At 41.4% G+C, this 17,915-nt stretch overlaps 1 protein-coding gene across 10 annotated transcripts in view; it reads left to right on the forward strand.

Annotated features, from left to right (window-relative positions):
* Positions 1-17,915, forward strand: part of LOC126998827 (uncharacterized) — a 141,442-nt gene that overhangs the window by 35,804 nt on the left and 87,723 nt on the right. For 8 of the 10 annotated variants that reach the window (XM_050860963.1, XM_050861014.1, XM_050860987.1 and 5 more), the window contains 4 exons: positions 637-746; positions 2,911-3,002; positions 10,514-10,799; positions 13,275-13,406. In XM_050860963.1, the coding sequence (XP_050716920.1) occupies positions 637-746; positions 2,911-3,002; positions 10,514-10,799; positions 13,275-13,406 (620 nt within the window). The remainder of the gene's footprint in view (positions 1-636; positions 747-2,910; positions 3,003-10,513; positions 10,800-13,274; positions 13,407-17,915) is intronic. The other 2 variants (XM_050861005.1, XM_050860973.1) reach the window with 2 other exon arrangements.

Raw genomic sequence — 17,915 nt, forward strand, 5'->3', positions numbered from 1 at the left:
TGTGATTCCATCAATTCCTGTTGCCTTTCCATTTTTTTATCTTTTTATTGCCTGATTTACTTCTTCATATGTTATACTAATGTTAACGGGGAGGCGGTGTAAGTCAACTGAGTGGTGGCGCCGCGTTCAGGAGGACGCGAGTTCAATCCCCGCCCGGTGCCACCAAGCTGGGATTTTTCAGCCGCCGCCAAGTGGCTTAAAACTACCCACATTTCGAACTCATCTGATGTTCCCATCACTGTTTTCATTCTCAATTTTGTACCTTCATATAGTCCCATCACCGATTCAACCAATCTTTCTGGTACTCTTTGCCTTCTTAATGCCCATCTTATAATTTTCCTTGGTACTCTGTCAAATGCCTTCTCTAGATCTACAAAAACATGATACAGTCTCCTCCTCTTCTCCATAAACCTTTCCTGAAGCCCTCTCATAGTATATATTGCTTCAGTTGCTGATCTCCTTGGGCAAAAGCCAAACTGACATTTATCATTTATCATTATCCTTCTCAGCCTCTTCTCCAGGACTTTTTCATATACTTTCATGCCATGCTCCAGTAACCTTATCCCCCTATAGTTACCACATTTCAAAGCATCTCCTTTCCCTTTATAAAGGGGTTAATTACACATGCATTTTCAGGCCTGATGGTAAGAAGATTCGGAGCAAAAATGAACTGTATCGTTATTGTGAAGAATTCGGCATCTTGTGCGACACTGAAAAATTCGACTTCTCCCTCAAGAACATGAAAGGTTTGTTACATTTTAATTTATACACCTCGGTGACCATAAGAAAATCCCATTGATGCCTAAATGACAGAAACTCACACTGGATAGCAATATAACCTTTTAGTAATTTGTCCAACTGTCTGTCTGTGTGTGTCTTTCTGTTTGAATCTGTATGTGTGTGTGTGTTAATTTGTCTTTGCTTATCTGTTGTGTATTTCTGTCTCTCTGTGTGTGCATCTGTTTCAACTTTCAGAATTTCATGGTCACCTTTTCCAAGAGTGGATTCATGGTTTACTTCTGATATCTTCGTCCCTCTTCTAAATATTAAATCCAATCTTGCTGCTTCATTTCTTCTTCTATGTCTGGCTTCCTCTCCTACCCATTGAGTCATAAGGTTACTCTATCAGCTCCAGTAAATTTCCCCCCAAGTATTTTTATATCCTGTTTCCAGTAACTCCCAAATTACTTCCTTACAATTAAAATCTCCAGCCAGCATTACATTCCTAGTATGCACCGTATCCTCTGTCATCCTCATGTATCTCTCTTGTCCAGTGCAGTGTGTGAGGGGAGGAAGATAAATTACCAGTAGTTTTTGCTTCACATTGTTTTTAAGTAAGACCTGTCTGTATACTAATGATTTCTGTGTTTTCTGGACCTTTTTTAACTTCCGCAATTCTTAGCTCTGATTTAGTCAAGATCATTATTACCCCTGTTCCTCTTCCTTCTGTTCTTTCTTTCCTATACACCTTATTGCATGGGTGCCAGATTGTCGCACTCAGAGCATAGTATTTACCGGTTTCTGACGCCTAACTATTGCCAAGAAACATTAGGAATTAACTATTTTAACGATAATTATAAGTGAATCTCCTTATTGGGGTCCACGAGACAGTTTTTGGGTCAGAAGTCGGTAAATATAAGAGGCTGAGTAAGACAATCTGGCAACTTTGCCTTATTGTTGCATTTTTCCAGTTGTATTTCTGTATTTTCCATTATTTTTTTCTGCCTGTGACTTGAACTCTATCAAGGCAAGAGTGTCAAGATGCCTCACCACGCGAAAATGACTTCTCTTTTGTCCACTCATTCCATTTTCTTTTGTTGGAGCAGCGTCGAGCGGGCTTTTTCTTGTTGTTGTTTTTTGTTTATTGCCTTTGAGCTGCCTCCCTTGCTGTAAAAAAAATATCTGGACGTTTGCTTAGTTGAATAATCTCCCAATGAAACGCCAGAATTTTTCTCTTTACTACACTCCCACACGACCACTGCGCTAACAAAACACATGAGAAATTAATCCAGACAAGGAAAGGTTTGCCGGCGCCGGGGATCGAACCCGCGAACAGCGTAATGGGAGAGCCACTCCTTATCCAGTCAGCCAAAGAGGTACCCCCCTGGCTAAGTGAGTTATGGGAGGCTCGCTCATCAGGCTTTTCAGCATTACACCAACGCCAGTCTTCTTGATACTGATCCATTAATGTTTGCATAGGTCAGTCTCAGTTTGTTAGTTCCCCCCTTTACTTCCTTTTAATATCTTTCTCATTCTTCCTCTTTCTCTTCCTGATCCACCACTTTATTGTTTGGTCATTTCAAACTCTCCCAAAATACTTTTCCCTTTCTCCCTTAGGTCTTTCCTCCTTTCTCTCCCTTGCTTCATATAATAATAATTCCTTAGTCTCAGTCTTTCTTCAATGTTCAAATTTTTTCTTTTATATGTCATTCTATATTGTTCTATGTTTGTTCCGTGTGTGTGTGTGTGTGTGTGTGTGTGTGTGTGTGTGTTCGTGTGTGCTTGTGTGGGTGCATGCATGTCCCTTTCTTTAACTCGTCCGCTGCAATTGGCATGGATTTGGCTTTCACTGGCAGCCTGGTAACATATACTCCTAGGTCTTTCTCTGCCTTTGTGGTGGATAGTGGAGTGTTTCCCATGTGATATTGGTATGCTGGATTTCCCCTCCTAAGGCACATGACTTTACATTTTTCTTCATTGAATTGTAGCAGCCACTTTTTGCTCCATTCCTAAGGCTTGGTGATGTCTTCTTGTAGGAAATCCGCAGTCAAGGGGTTAAATTAGAATTATATATTATTGCATGAATTTCCTGGAGAATAGTTTTCTTCAAGATATATATGTTTTAGTACCTTATCTTCATCTAATATTGTAAGAAATATTTATTGTATTTTCTTCTCAAATGAAAACAAGCAGAAGTCATTGAAGCAAGTGCAGAATCAAAAGGACCTCTGAAATCCTTCGAGGAGCAGAAGGAGACTTTGAAGGAATCATTCACGTCACAGGTAAGACGGCTCATACCTTCACTACTTTCTTTTTTTGTCACAGTGAAGGAAGCAACACAAGGGCACAAAAGGTAAGCTCCAGGGAGTCCACAAGTTACAACAGGGCTTACCTTACTGATGTGCCATATCCACCAGGACTTCGGCAACCATGGAGCGCCACCTGATTCTGTCTCTTGTTAGCTGCAACAACTCAGCAGGCTTGAGATGTCCTCCCGCCACTCTCGTCACACCATCCATAAATTTCTCTCTCTGTCTTCCTCTTACTTCTGCCTTCCACCATCCCAGTCAACACCACAGCCTCCATCTCATTCCTCCCCATCACATGTCCGAGAAATCTCATTTGTCGTCTTCTTATTGTTGTCATCATTTCCCTCACCACTCCCATCTGCCTCAGCACATCATTCTCATTAGTTCTTCTTGCTGTCCATGGTATCTTCAAAATTCTCCTCCATAACCACATTTCAGCTGCTTTTAACTTTTCTTGCATTTTTCTGTTCACCGTCCAAGTTTTACATCCATACAGCAATGTTGACCACATAAATGTTTTTGCTGCCCGTTCTCTAATTCCAATAGACAACTTTCTATTCGTCAGATAAACCTTCATCCTCGTAAATGCACTCTTCACAATGCCAATTCTCATTCTAATTTCCTTTTGACATCTGCAGTCTTCTGTTATCAAACTCCCTAGGTAAGAAAACTTTGACACCTCTATTTTTCTTCCTCTCACCTTTATTCTCACTTTGGGCGCATTTGCCTTAGATACCACCAACACCTTGGTCTTTCCCATATTAACAGTCAACCCTCTCTCCTCGCTCGCCCTCACTGTCACATTCAACAGATGTTGGAACTTCTCTGCAGAGTCCGCCACCAGCACTGTATCATCTGCGTACATAATATGGTTGATATTGTTACCTCCAATCTTGACTCCCTCAAGCCCCTGCAGCTCCCTCAATATCATCTCCCCATATACAGTACCCTCTCGAGTTTCGCGCTCGCTTCATTCCGAAGGTATAGCGCTAAACTCGAGGATCGCGAAACTCGAGGTATTGAAAACACTGTAAAAGCGCTTATCTGTTCCGACCCGTGTGTTTTATTTATTTTATTTATTTATTTATTTATTTATTTTTTACATGTGGGCTATGGCGCCGGTAGACTATCCATCTGGGCCTGATGGTCGGCCCTGAGCCCGTCATGGCGCAGGCATCTGTTTATAGTGGTGCCATTATAATTGGCTCATGCTGCCCCCCGGAGTTCACTTTTTTCCTCCTTTACTCCCTTGCTATCTCAAAATATGTACCTTGGAAAAAGGAAGAAAACCAGAAGAGAGAATGGGTCGTTTTAAAGCCACAGATGAAGCCTTACGATTGGCTGAGCTCTGAAAACATGCTTGTGATTTGCTGGGTGTCCGATGACGTCATCGCTGGCGCTCACCTGGTCAGTGGCCTCACTGCCTTGGGGCGGTGTCACACTGGCCGTTTTCCTCTAACCGTTGTGGCTACTGGCAACACCCGTGCGCCCATCCGGGAGCGAGTTGTAGGTTGTCCGTAACCTGCTGGCGTCACACCGGGCCTTTTTTTTCCCACCACATTGGCGGCAGCTAGGGCGACCCGCAAATCCAACTTTTCCGGGTGTGCGTCACACATGCCCAAGGTCGGTTGCCCGTATCCACATCCACAACGTAAACAAAACACTTGCCCTGCATCAACATGGCGTCGTCTGCTAAAGTAAGGGCTGTCGCGGCATGTGCTGCCATTACCCAAGTTATGGACTTAATGCATCAGTTAAATGGCTGGAATTAAGAAGCTGTTATGGGTCCCCCGTGCCAGTTCTCATTTTCACCATTGCGCATGAGCGGCCAACCCACCCATCTAGACTCCGATCACATAAACACGTGAATCGAATAACAACAAAGACACACACACACGCACGCACGCACACACCAGACTCATCGTGAACCATGGCAGATGTTTCTCACAAACAAAAATGGCTTCCCCATTTCCTAGACTGTATTAGAACTTATTTGGTGAGTGGTTCATACAAACCAAACACACCCAATGGCAAGAAGAGAGCAGTGTTAAAGACGACTGCTCTCTTCTTGCCAGGAGCTAGGTTTGGTTCATGTGAGTCACTCACCAAATACGTTCTAACACACTCAAGAAATGGTGAAGTCATTTCTGTTTGTCAGAAGCATCTGCAATGGTTCCTAATGAGTCTGGTGTGTGTGTGTGTGTGTGTGTGTGTTTGTTTGTTTGTTGTTATTCGATCCATGTGTTTATGTGGTTGAGTCAAGATGGGTGGGTTGGTCGAGCACGCGCAGTGGTGACAATGAGAACTGGCATGGAGGAACCACAGGCACGCCACACCCACAACTGTTTCTTTCTTCCATTTAACTGCAGCAACAAGTCCATAACTTGGGTAATGGCAGCACAAGCCACGACAGCCCTTACTTTAGCAGACGACGCCATGTTGATACAGGGCAAGTGCTTTGTTTATGTTGTGGATGTGGATATGGGCAACCGACCTTGGCCGTGTGTGACGCACACCCAGAAAAGTTGGATTTGCCGCTTGCCCAAGCTGGCACCAACGCGGTGGGAAGAAAAAGCCCTGTGTGACACCAGCTTATGGATAACCGTGAAGTCGCTCCCGGTTGGGCGTACGGGCGTTGCCCCTAGCCACACACACACACACACACACACACACACACACACACACACACTCTCTCTCTCTCTCTCTCTCTCTCTCTCTCTCTTTTTTGCCATAGCCACAATGTTTGGAGGAAAACGTTCCATGTGATACTACCTTTAAAGGTAGCGTGCATGATGCTGATGGTAAGTAGACGTGACCCGTATGTGTCAAAGCAGCGTGAAACTCGGGGTGATAATGCTCAAAAGTCGGGACGTAAGAATTTAGGACTAACCGCGAAACTTGTGGATAGCAAAACTCGGATGGCGCGAAACTCAAGAGGGTACTGTAGGTTGAACAGATCAGGAGACATTACATATCCCTGCCTTACTCCTCTCTTTATGGACTGATATTCTGTTCTCTCTCCCTGCACCCTCACTGCAGCTTTCTGATTCCAATATAGATTTCTTATAAACCCCTTCACTACGGCTGGGCCAAAACAGCACCCCACGCCATATCCGGAATCGCCGCGCACCCCAAATTTCAAATGTCACTATTGAATATAACAAGTTTTCAGCCATAAACTCAACATAATCATCATGTATTTCATATGAAAACATGCAAAATTAAATGGTGCACATAAAGAGACAAGTTAATTGATAATTTTGAGATGTAAGCATAAATATACAGAGATGAAATACCTCGTATACTGGCTAAAGCAACCCAGGATGCAGTATGTGTGTCCTCGGATATGGTACAGCGCACTTAAGGACGCAGTATAGTCGTCCTTGTGTTGAAGGGGTTAATCTCAGTTCCTTCCCATCAATATCCAGACCTTCCAGCATCTTCATCAGTTCCTCATTCCTTACTTTATCAAAAGCCTTTTCATAGTCAATAAAGCAAAGGAACACATTTCTTTGATTTTCAATCATTCTTTCCGTAATTGTTCTCATCACAAGTATCGCATTAGGTGTTCCCTTGCCCTCCAAGAAGCCATACTGCTCCCAGGACACCTGCTCTCTGACTTTATTCCTTATTCTGTTCATCATAACCCTTAGTATTATTTTTGTTATTTGGTTCATTTTGCTTATTGTATGGTGCTTACTGCACTCCAACGTTCCGTTTATCTTTGGTAGAGGTACAAAAACTGATTTGCACATGTGTTCAGTTATTGCAGCCTCAACAACAGGCCAGCGCTGCCAAGCTATTGTACTCATCGCATTGCATTTTTTTGTAGTTTCTGACCGATAACTTTACCATTAAAACAAACAAATTAATACATAACAGTTTTAATGGTAAGCTTTAGTTTTCTGTCGTTATTTGTGTACGCATGAGAGTTTGATTCTTAAAAATGGTGAATACAATGTTCAGTACGATAATTTAGCAATGCTGCTTGAGACTGAAAGGCTGGCATAAGTAGAATTGGTCATAAGTCAAAGTTTACATGAAAAAATAAAATACTATTCAAATGTCCTGCCTCGAGTAGACTTGGCGGGTGTTTGACTACCACTGCCATCTTGGCAAAATTTGGTGATTCCATTGTGCAATGTTGCACAATGTTGCATGGCTGAGGTGTCACCCGAACGAAGGACAGGTGAAGGAAGCACGTGAGGACAGAGGCTGGGTAGGGGGAGAGGGTAGGAGGCGCAAGAACATGTCTATTCATGATGGGACATTTGTATATTTTAATTTATTTTTTAATGGAAATTTCAACTTATGACCTATTTGATTTATGAGCTGCCTGTCAATTTCAAACCCTATCATAACTCGAGGATTGCCTGTGCCATGGGACACAGGGTCAGTGTGACATCCGGGTTACCACAGATTACCTTCCCCAGGTTTACCTAGGTCCCTATTTTTGGGCCAGCCTTTAAGGAAGGATGATCAGCGGGGTGGGCAGTGCGCCGTCTTCTTGGCTGGGGTTCAGTCCAAGGCCCATGGGTTCATAGCTAAGCATGCTAACCACTTCATCATGGAGGCACTTCCTATTGCTATACATGCTTTAGAAAGAAAAGAATGCAACATGATTGGATTATAGCGTGAAGGGTAGAGCAGTCACCCTTCTCAGGCATGGGTTGTACGTAAGCATACTTCTAGCAGGAAAGAAGTATGTTTATATGTTGAAAAGCAGAGGCAAAAGAGCTTGGGTTGGCAGTGTGTCAGCATGGAAGCACAGCTGTTAAGGGCAATAGGAGGTACTCTGTTAGGTCCATAAGCTTTTTGAGGGTTCAGACCAGAGAGGGCACAGACATGGGTGTAGAGGGGGGCATGAAGGGTTGATTATCCCTCTTTGGAAATGTGTTATATTCCCGTTCACTCTTACTTGCAAATTGTGTCAGGATTAATATTTTTATAATCCTCTGGAGGACGCCTGATGCTGCAGGTACTAGAATCTGTTTGTGCCATTACCTTGTGGTTTACCAAGGAAAATATGAAAGTTGATATATGTATGTATAGTACTTAAAACATATTGGCTCTGCCCCCTTGGAAAATATTCCTGCTGACACCCCTAGGCATAGGAAACATAATTTTTAAGAATTTTTGATATATCTCCATTGAAAGCTTTCAATGGGGGACTTCCTGAGCTGAGCCTTTGTATGGGGCAGCTCTGTATCTGGCCAGTGGGTGAAGAGGGAGTGTAATACCTCTCATTTTCTTCTCCAAAATGGCTGTGAGGCAAATGTATTAACCTCTTCAGTACCATGACGCAGTATATGAGTCATTTCATCTCTCGAACCATATCCTAGAGACGCTGTATGTGCGTCATGGTCATTGGACTATTCTACGTAGTCTGTAAAACCAGGATATGGCATGGAGGTTATGTTTTGTCTGCTTGTATTGAAGGGGTTAAATTATTTCATGAAACTAATTAAAATATTTTGCATTTAAATATTAGCAGAAAAAAAAAGCATTGCTCTCTTTGCTTTATTTCTTGGTGGAAACTGGCAAACTGAGTTACTTCCTAACACACTTTTATCAAGCTGATAGATAGAAAGGTGAATAAAATCAGGCTTCCAGTGATGTGAGATCTTTGCCACTGTATCAAACAAGCACTGGTTTCAAATGTTGTACCTTCACTTTTGATGAAAATGAACACAGAGTAAGTTTTGTTGTGTAATATATTAAGACACCGTCCATCAGGTGAGAGCAGATGATGGTGCTTACTTTTTTTGGAATGCTGACAGAGGCCACTTACACTTAGCAGCACTTACCTATGAAGGCAATGGACATTTCCTCACTCAACATACTAACTCTATTAGGAAGGCGGCTTGCAGTAACATGTAATTGTGTTACTCCCTGCTGAAGTGAGGCAAGCGACATGCACAAGAAAATGAGAAAACTGTGATTGAAGTAGGGTGATCATCATTCCTGTGACTGTTATGTATTAGAGTGTTTGTTTTAATGGTATAGTTATCGGTCAGAAACTAAGAAAAAATACAATCCGATGAGTACGACAGTTTGGCAGCGCTGGCCTGTTGTATCTTGAGGACTCCCCGCACCTTACCTTTTTTTTGCCCTTGAATTGCTTCCTTCACTGTGACAAAAAAATAAATCACATAATTAGAAATATGAATGAAAATAATTGACCATAATGCCACAGCTTCTTTGAATTTTAGTCTGAAAAGTTGCCTCAGAATGCCTAAATAGTTGGTCAGTGTGAGGCAAGTGATATCTCAAGATTGACCCCCATGTCGCTCACCTCACTTCATCAGGGAGCGACACAATTGCCTTTCTGCCAGTACCCCAAATAAAATAGACAACATTGGCTACCCTTGCCTTACGGATGGTGTCCTGAGTATTTATTACCTGCCAGAATCCAACCCGGTAGCAGCGGGGATCATGTTTCTTAATGGTCCCTCTAAGCGAGAAAAATGAGAAAAAATCATCACTCACAAACCATTTCATAATATACATCGAAGCATTTGTGATCTGTTTATGTATCATCTATTTTTGGGGATTTAAATCATGGCACAAATTTGGCCCGTCGTTGCTACACGGTAAAGCCACAAGTTTGGCCCGTCGCTGCTACTGGGTTAATCTGTATTCATTTTCATCAAAAGTGAAGCTGACATGTTTAAAACCTGTGCCTGTTTAATACATCAGCATGAATTACATATCACTGGAAGCTTGATTTTAGTCACCTTTCTATCAGCTTAACCCATCCGCTGCAATTGGCACAGATTTCACCTTCACTGACTGGTAGCCTGGTAACATATACTCCCAGGTCTTTCTCTGCCTCTGTGGTGGATAGTGGAGTGTTTCCCATGTGGTATTGGTATGCTGGATTTCCCCTCCCAAGGTGCATGACTTTACATTTTTCTTCATTGAATTGTAGCAGCTACTTTTTGTTCCACTCCTGTAGCTTGGTGATGTCTTCTGGTAGGAAATCTGCAATCAAGGGGTTTATAAAATGGGTTAAGAAACAATTGGAGTTGCCATGGGTTCCATACAAAGCTGCCCACCAAATATATGAAGTTTGTAAAGCCCCCCATTGTATTTGCATTGATCACAAAACTTTATTATACTCTACTTTTACTGTTGAGACTGGAAAAGATGCACAGGCAAGCCATCAGCATTTCTGTTACTTAAAACAACCGAGAGAGCCCGGGTTCGATTCCCAGGTGGATTGGAAAAATTTGGGCGACTTTTCCGATACCCTACGCCCCAGTCCACCCAGCAGTGAATGGGTACCAGGTGTCAATCGGGGGTTGTGTCCCATCTCCTGGGATCTGTTCCCTTCTCCTATAATTCCTTCCCATTCTGTCTCTCTCCAGCATATGACCACAGATGTTGCCCTGACTAAATGAAACTTTCCAACTTTTTTCTGTTACTTAATTTCCATTTAGATGTAACTGAAGATTTCTGATGGTGGGGTCATTTATTTTCAGGTCAGAAAGGAGCTAGAGGTCAAATCTCCACTTCAGGAATCATGTGGAATCAGCAAAATGGGAACAGGGAAGAAAATTGATGTTAAGAAGCCAGGCATCAGACGCGTTGAAATGGTAAAGCACAGTGAATCACCGAGAATGAAACTTGAGATTCCTTTGATCCCCAAGACAGAACACGTAGGTACGTTCCCACCCTCCCTGTTGGGTGCCTCAGCAGGCCCTTGGTCCCCCACCATGCCCTCACCACTACCTCGATCATTGCCTGCCACAACATCTGCTTATTCAGGTATTCAGTTATGTTTTGATTTGGCTTTTATTATCTTTTGTTATCTTTTTTATTCTAGTTTTTGTAAAAGAATTATATACCATATTTGCCAGTGCTGGAGATGTGCCAATGTCCAAGATGCACCGGTGTCCAAGACTTATACCATTTTTCAAGTGTTACATTTGAAAAAATAATAATAATAATAATAATATCCTCGCCTCTGTCAACTTTACCATGTGGAAGGTGACCTGATCATTCTGGAGGTTTGTTTATCACTGATGAAATGAGTCTTCATTTGAATAGCATTGCCCAAGACTCGTGGAGGGAGCGTGTGGTTAAACTTCATACTATCTGCGTCCTCCTGGCCGCAGCGCTGGCATGCTAACCACTCAGCCACCGCCTCCACCAAGTCTTGGTCATGATCATTGGCTGGGCACTGCTAGTCAGCTTGATCGATGATTTGCCAGTGCTAAACAGCATCCAGAGTGTGCAGGTTACCATGCTGTTGCATGTGTGATGAACATGTGTATTGTGCGGCGTGTCTTCAGCGCCAGTGCATCTTCAGTGTCACTGCATCAGTGATGCTTGCAAATGTGGTAAATTATACACTGTGATGATTTTTTAAACTTGTTTTTCTTTACTTCATTACTGTATTGTTTTCATTAGGTATTTTATTACAAGCCAAGTTTCTTGATTTATTTAATACCATTTTTTTTTTGCTTTTCCCATCATTATAAAGAAGCAAAATCATTATTTCTGTAACAAAGCTAAGGTGTGGTCAGAGGGGTTCAGGTTTTGTGGCAGCGTGAGGTGTTTGCTGCTGCTGCAACACCAAACAGCTCAGACTTCACCTTAACACTGTGGCAGAAAACTGAGCAGTATATTGCACCGCATATCCCATCATCCCGTCACACGTGATGCCTACGTGTCGGTGCCTCATAGTCTTACAGTGCACCACATTTGCAGAAGGTTAAGGATAAGACATGAAAGTCTAAACCTTCCAACATTCTTCAGATGTTAAAGATCATTGTTTTGGAGATACAATAAAACTCCCTTAAGTCAGCATTCTTCAAATCAGACTTATGGATGTCAGTACAGCAATAGATATTTATCGATTTTTACTTTTTGATATATAAAAAAGTAAGAAAAACAACTCTTAACCCTTTCCTGTTCTGGCGATGACTTGTGATGATGTTATGATGCAGGCCGGGGCGAGGCGAGTGCATGAGGACAGAGGCAGCATAGGATGGGAGGGCGGGAGGCAAGGCAGTGGTGCTCTGTTTGTGGCAGGACATCTAATTTTTCTTTTATCTTTTCTTTCTTTTTCTTTTTTTTCCTTTTTCTTCAAAGTCTGACTTATGACCAATTCAACCTACGACTGGCTTTTTGGCCGCTATCCTCATTGTAACTCGAGAACTACCTGGATATGGAAAATTTCCTGAGCTGTTGTCATTGTTTTTGCCAGAAATGCCAAAGCTGCTGCCTCGTTGAAAAATTGACAAATGGCATTGACCCACATGGTTGTTGCCATGATAATAATAATGTGTGTGTTTACTTGTCTGCTCATAATGGAACATCATCAAGGTACCTCCATGCTTCTCAGCACACACTCGTCCCCTTGTACTTGTGTGTGTTGGGGGCAGCAGACCTGTGTGTAGATAATTTCCATGAGAGTTTGATTCACTTCCCAAAAAAGCCTCAAGACCCACAAAAAATCACTGAGAGCAAATCTTAGTCAATATTTTCAGATATCAGGAAGCAGCATAAAATAGCACAAGTCGTAGTATTCTTTAGCTTTATGGACTGTAGACTTTGCTGAATTTAACATAAACGTCTCACAAATACACGGTCATTCATATCTCAGTTGTTGGGTCCCCAACACTGAGTCTGCCATTTTCTCTTTCATTATTAGGGGATTGATACACTGTTTTGTATTGCCACAATGAATTTTAAATATAAAAAAGAATTAAGTGGTGTATGCGTAGCTTGTATGTTGCATGGTGTGGAGAGTAAGAGAATTAGGTACCTAGAGATCATGCTGAACTTCTCTTTGGAGTTGATGAGACAATAAGAAATGGAAAGTAAGGACATGGGAGGGTCTTTGATAGGCTTGCAGCACCTTCTCGTATCCCGTATATACCTCACCAGGAGTAGCTTACGCCTGATTTGGCGGCTGTTTAACCGCCTACTCCGTACAGTTATGATCCAGTGTTTGTATTTGTTTCATATGTTTATTACCTGATGTTTATAGTAAGAAGCACTTTTTAGTAAATAATTCCCATGGTATGATATACTCGTTGCTCAAGCACCTGAAGAATTATAGTTACTGCATTGTCTGACATCTTCAGGAATGTTTCGACAGTCAAGGAAAACTCAAATCCATAAACTTGGCCCGAGAAGATTGTTTTATAAATTTCGCTGCTCACTCCAGTTCTAATCTTTTCACTGACTTTTAGCAGTTTCCAAAGTTCTAATGTATTGTAACTCTAATCTCAGAGGAATTGATGAGCAAGGATCCTGTTGGCGCAAGTGGATATGTACCTTCTGAGGTGGCAACAAGTGAGGCCCCCCCGTCCTTCTCTGCCACGCCCACCCTTGCTCGCCATGTGCTCAAGAAAGAGTCAGTCCGTAAGTGTCTTCCTGCTTAGTATTTGTGGGAGGCAGAAAATATTGTATTGTTATGTGTGAACAACTAACCTATGAGTGAATTGGCAAGAATCATTTTCAGAGAGAGGGTTTTGATGAAGAGTTGTTGCATCTTCTCACCACCTTTTTTTCTTTAATATTTAACCGAGGGAGTTAGAACAAGTACCACATAAAGGGCTGTTCTGTCTAGTTAGGGACTGTGTTATTGCCAGGGCCATAGATGCAATGGTTTTTTGGGAGTCAACGAAGAATTACAGTCTCAAACTTCATTGTGGCGAGCCCCCATGCCCTTGTGTGTTAATTTGATTCTTTCTACTCACAGCTATAAGCAACTCTGTTTGGCTAGTGTTTTCACAGTGAATGAAGCAGCACAAGGGTAAAAAACACAACGAAAAAGGCTGCCAAGCACTGCTCTTCTACAAAGAGATAGAATTGAGCAGCCTCAAGAGAGACTGATTTTGGGTGGCGAGGTGCCTTGATACTCTCTTCCCGAAATAGTTTGAGTTATAAGCAGGAGGAAATACAGACAAAAGGAAGTTTATTCCAGAGTTTACCAGTGAAAGGGTATTTTAGGTATTTGGCTAGCCTAGGGATGAGCATGAGGAGGTATGCCGGTAGCAAGCTCAGACTCAAATACAGTCAAACCTCGGTTGTCATATGCCCTAGTTTTTGTACGATTCGGTTTTCGATGACTTTTTGTCAAAATTTTGTCCCGGTTGTTGTACATCCGCTCAGTTTCCGTACAGTTGAAAAAGGTCCACACCAAACTCGTCCGCCTGCCCGTGTGACTTGGCCACACATTTCCCGGAATCAAGCGCCCACACAAAGCATCCCATGCGTTCATGGCTCATAGCCATTTGTTCGTCTCCCAACATCATCCTCGAAGGAAAACTTAGCATTTCCAAGGTACCTCCAGACCTCCCTTGAACCTTTCCCGTGGGACGTAATTCGGAATCATATCGTCATTTATGCACGATAAAGTGCTAGTATATTCTCTTTGGCATTAAATACGTGAAATTCAGTCCACTTTGACCCGAATATGAAGAAAAAAATATATATATATATATATATATATATATATATATATATATATATATATATATATATATATATATATATATATATATATATATATATATATATATATATATATATATATATATATATATATATATATATATATATATATATATATATATATATATATATATATATATATATATATATATATATATATATATATATATATATATATATATATATATATATATATATATATATATGTAAATATATATATGTAAATATATATATATATATATATATATATATATATATATATATATATATATATATATATATATATATATATATTGACCTATTGACCTGCATAAGGACTCCATTGATTCCCAAAGTCTTATATTGTTTATGTATTTTTATATATATATATATATATATATATATATATATATATATATATATATATATATATATATATATATATATACAGGTAACTCTCGATTTACGCGAGTTTGTTTTACGCGTTTTTTAAATAACGCGGGGTCCAAAATCTAAATAAATGTTTAATTTACAAGTTTTTCCCACTTATACGCGATATTTTATGGAGTGGCCACCATATGTCTCACGCAACTGGACTCACACGGCGCCGCGGCCACACAGCTAAGCTCAGTTCTTCCTGCGCGCCACTTGAACAACAATACAGTACCCACGCTGCCACGCTACTCAACGATAGGTATGGGCAGGTAACGGTACCAGTACCGGTACTAACGGTACCAGGTATACGGTACGGTACCGGTACCAATACTAGCCAGGCGCTCATGCTGTCCCTCATTTCTTTCTCAGACGAGTGAGGCTGAGACTGAGTGCCTGATTGGATATGTCGGTGATATGGATATTCTCTCTCTCTCTCTCTCTCCACTGAATGTATTACGCGCACCTTTTCACATAAAAAATGCCAGAAAGTTTAGCCCTGCGCGTTATACGCCGAATGTACAAATTTTTAATGATTTTATTCTTCTTTGGGGTGTTTTTAAGGGTCTGTGTTTCGTCTTATCCAATAACAACGGCAAACTTACCTTTATTATTGTTAATGATCCTTCATAGTCCATAGCTGTCTTATAATATGTTACCATAGAATACAGGGCGATCAAATAACTACTATAAAAAAATGAAATCGGTGGAGCATCGCCCATGCCTTGCTGTTATCCCGGTTTCCCGTCGGGCGCCATTTGTATATCTTGATCTTGATGTCACAGCTGGCTTACGATTGTATGACTAAGGAGCGGTACAAGCTACATAAAAAAATCATATTGGAAAAAAATAACCATGTGTTCATTATTAATTATTAATATTAGTGAGAATAATGGGGTAAATATGATATCAGAAACTGAACATCATGAGTCTTGTACGAGGAGTTATTTCACGCCCGGCCGCCATTTGCATTGTTTACAAACCACACAACCACACCCACACAACAAACAGCTGCATGCCGCGTGTCACCAGAACCGCGTGAATTGTGTCTTGCCTAGTTGTCTGTCATAACCTACGAGTGACTGTGAGAATAATATGCTTATTATGATCTCAGAAGCTGTACATGATCAGTATGTACGAGGAAATATTTCTCAACACCAGCCCGGCCGCCATTTGCATTGTTTGAAAACCACATAACTACACCCACACAACAAACAGCTGCATGCCGCGTGTTACCAGAACCGTGTAAATTGTGCCTTGCCTAGTTTTCTGTCATAACCTACGAGTGATGGTGGGAATAATATGCTTATTATGATATTAGATGCTGTGCATCATCAGTATGTACGGGGATGTATTTCTCACAACACCAGCCTGGCCGCCATTTTCATTGCTTTACTCAAGGACACTTGTCAATTCAAGCAGTAAAGATTACACCTAAAACATATAAATTTCGGAAAGCTGTACATTATCAATGTTCTTTAACCCGTACATATTTCTGAGCATTTTAAGATTTTTTTTTTTTTTTTCAAAGTTTGGGGTGCACGTTATAAGCCGCAAAATATGATATTTATTTTTCGAGAGAAACCTACCTCTTGTTTGATTTACATTGTTTTTGATTTACGCGACCTCTTCAAGAACGCAATACTCGCGTAAATCGAGAGTTGCCTGTATACCTCCGTGGTCTAGTCGTCAGCGTAACTGGCTTCTACTCCGCGGGTCCGGGTTTGAATCCCGGCCCGGGCAGTCAGTGTGCAGCTCACCCAGCTGTTCATCCTCCCTTTTGGGCTGGTTGATAAATAGGTTCCTGGGGAAACTTGGGGAAGGTAAACTGCGGTGACTCGGATGTCATGCTGGTCCTGTGTCCCGGGGTAATAGGCTCCCTTCCACCACGGGCTCAAGGGCCAATGTTACGGAGATGAGCACCGAGGCCATGCGCTGCTATAGCGTATGCCCCCAACTTTACCTTTACGTAATGAATGGGGATTCCCTTGCCAATCAATAAAATCTCCTCCTCCCTCTCCCCTTCTTGCCATCTTCCATACTCCAACAAGAGTCTTCGATAAAGGTAAAAGTGATGTTCAGTGTTCACTTATCCATTTCATTAGTCATTTATATTTATTTTTCATTGTTTTCTGTATGTAAAAGTATAGTTATTCTCTATAAAATGTATTTTTTGTTAATATTTTTGGGTGTCAGGAACAGATTAATTGGATTCACATTATTTCTTATGGTAAATATTGCTTCAGTTTTTGTACATTCGGTTTTCGTCAGCCTTTTTTGAACGGATTAATCATGAAAACCGAGGTTCCACTGTACATGAAAATGTCACTTGAAGATGGAGAGAGAGGCAGTGTTGCAGTGAAATTTAAAAGGCAAAAGATTGTCAGTAGAAAAGGAAGGGAGTCAATGAGATGAAGGGCTGGGTGTGTGGAGCCCCCCCACACATGAGATACATACTACTACATATGAAGACAGGCAAGACCATTGTATATGGCCAGCATCTGGAAGGCGGGAATAAACTGGTGGAGATGATACAGCATGCCTACTTGACAGTTGGATAAATTGAGGTTTTGAGGGATTGAAGGATGCCAAGTTCCTTCTACCCCATTCAAAATTCATAGCAAAGTCAGAGGTTAAGTGTTCTGCTGCATCCAGCTTTGAGTACTGTGATATTTGTTGGGAGGGTCCCCTGTTAAAAGATGCTGAGTAATGCAGAGTAAAGTCATCAGCATGAGAGGGGATAAAACAGTTTGATTTGGAAAGATAATTAACCCAGTAGCAGCGCCGTGCCAAATTTGTGGCTTTACCGTGTAGCAGCGCCGGGCCAAATTTGTGCCATGATATAAACCTCCCAAAATAGATGATACATAATCTGATCACAAATGCTTTGATATTTATAATGAAATGGTTTGTGTGAGGGGTGATTTTTTCTCATTTTTCTTGCTTGGAGGGATCATTAAGAAACATGATCCCCGCTGCTACCGGGTTAATAAACAATGGAAA

This window comes from Eriocheir sinensis, chromosome 2, assembly GCF_024679095.1.
Source record: "Eriocheir sinensis breed Jianghai 21 chromosome 2, ASM2467909v1, whole genome shotgun sequence".
Taxonomy (NCBI): Eukaryota; Metazoa; Arthropoda; class Malacostraca; order Decapoda; family Varunidae; genus Eriocheir; species Eriocheir sinensis.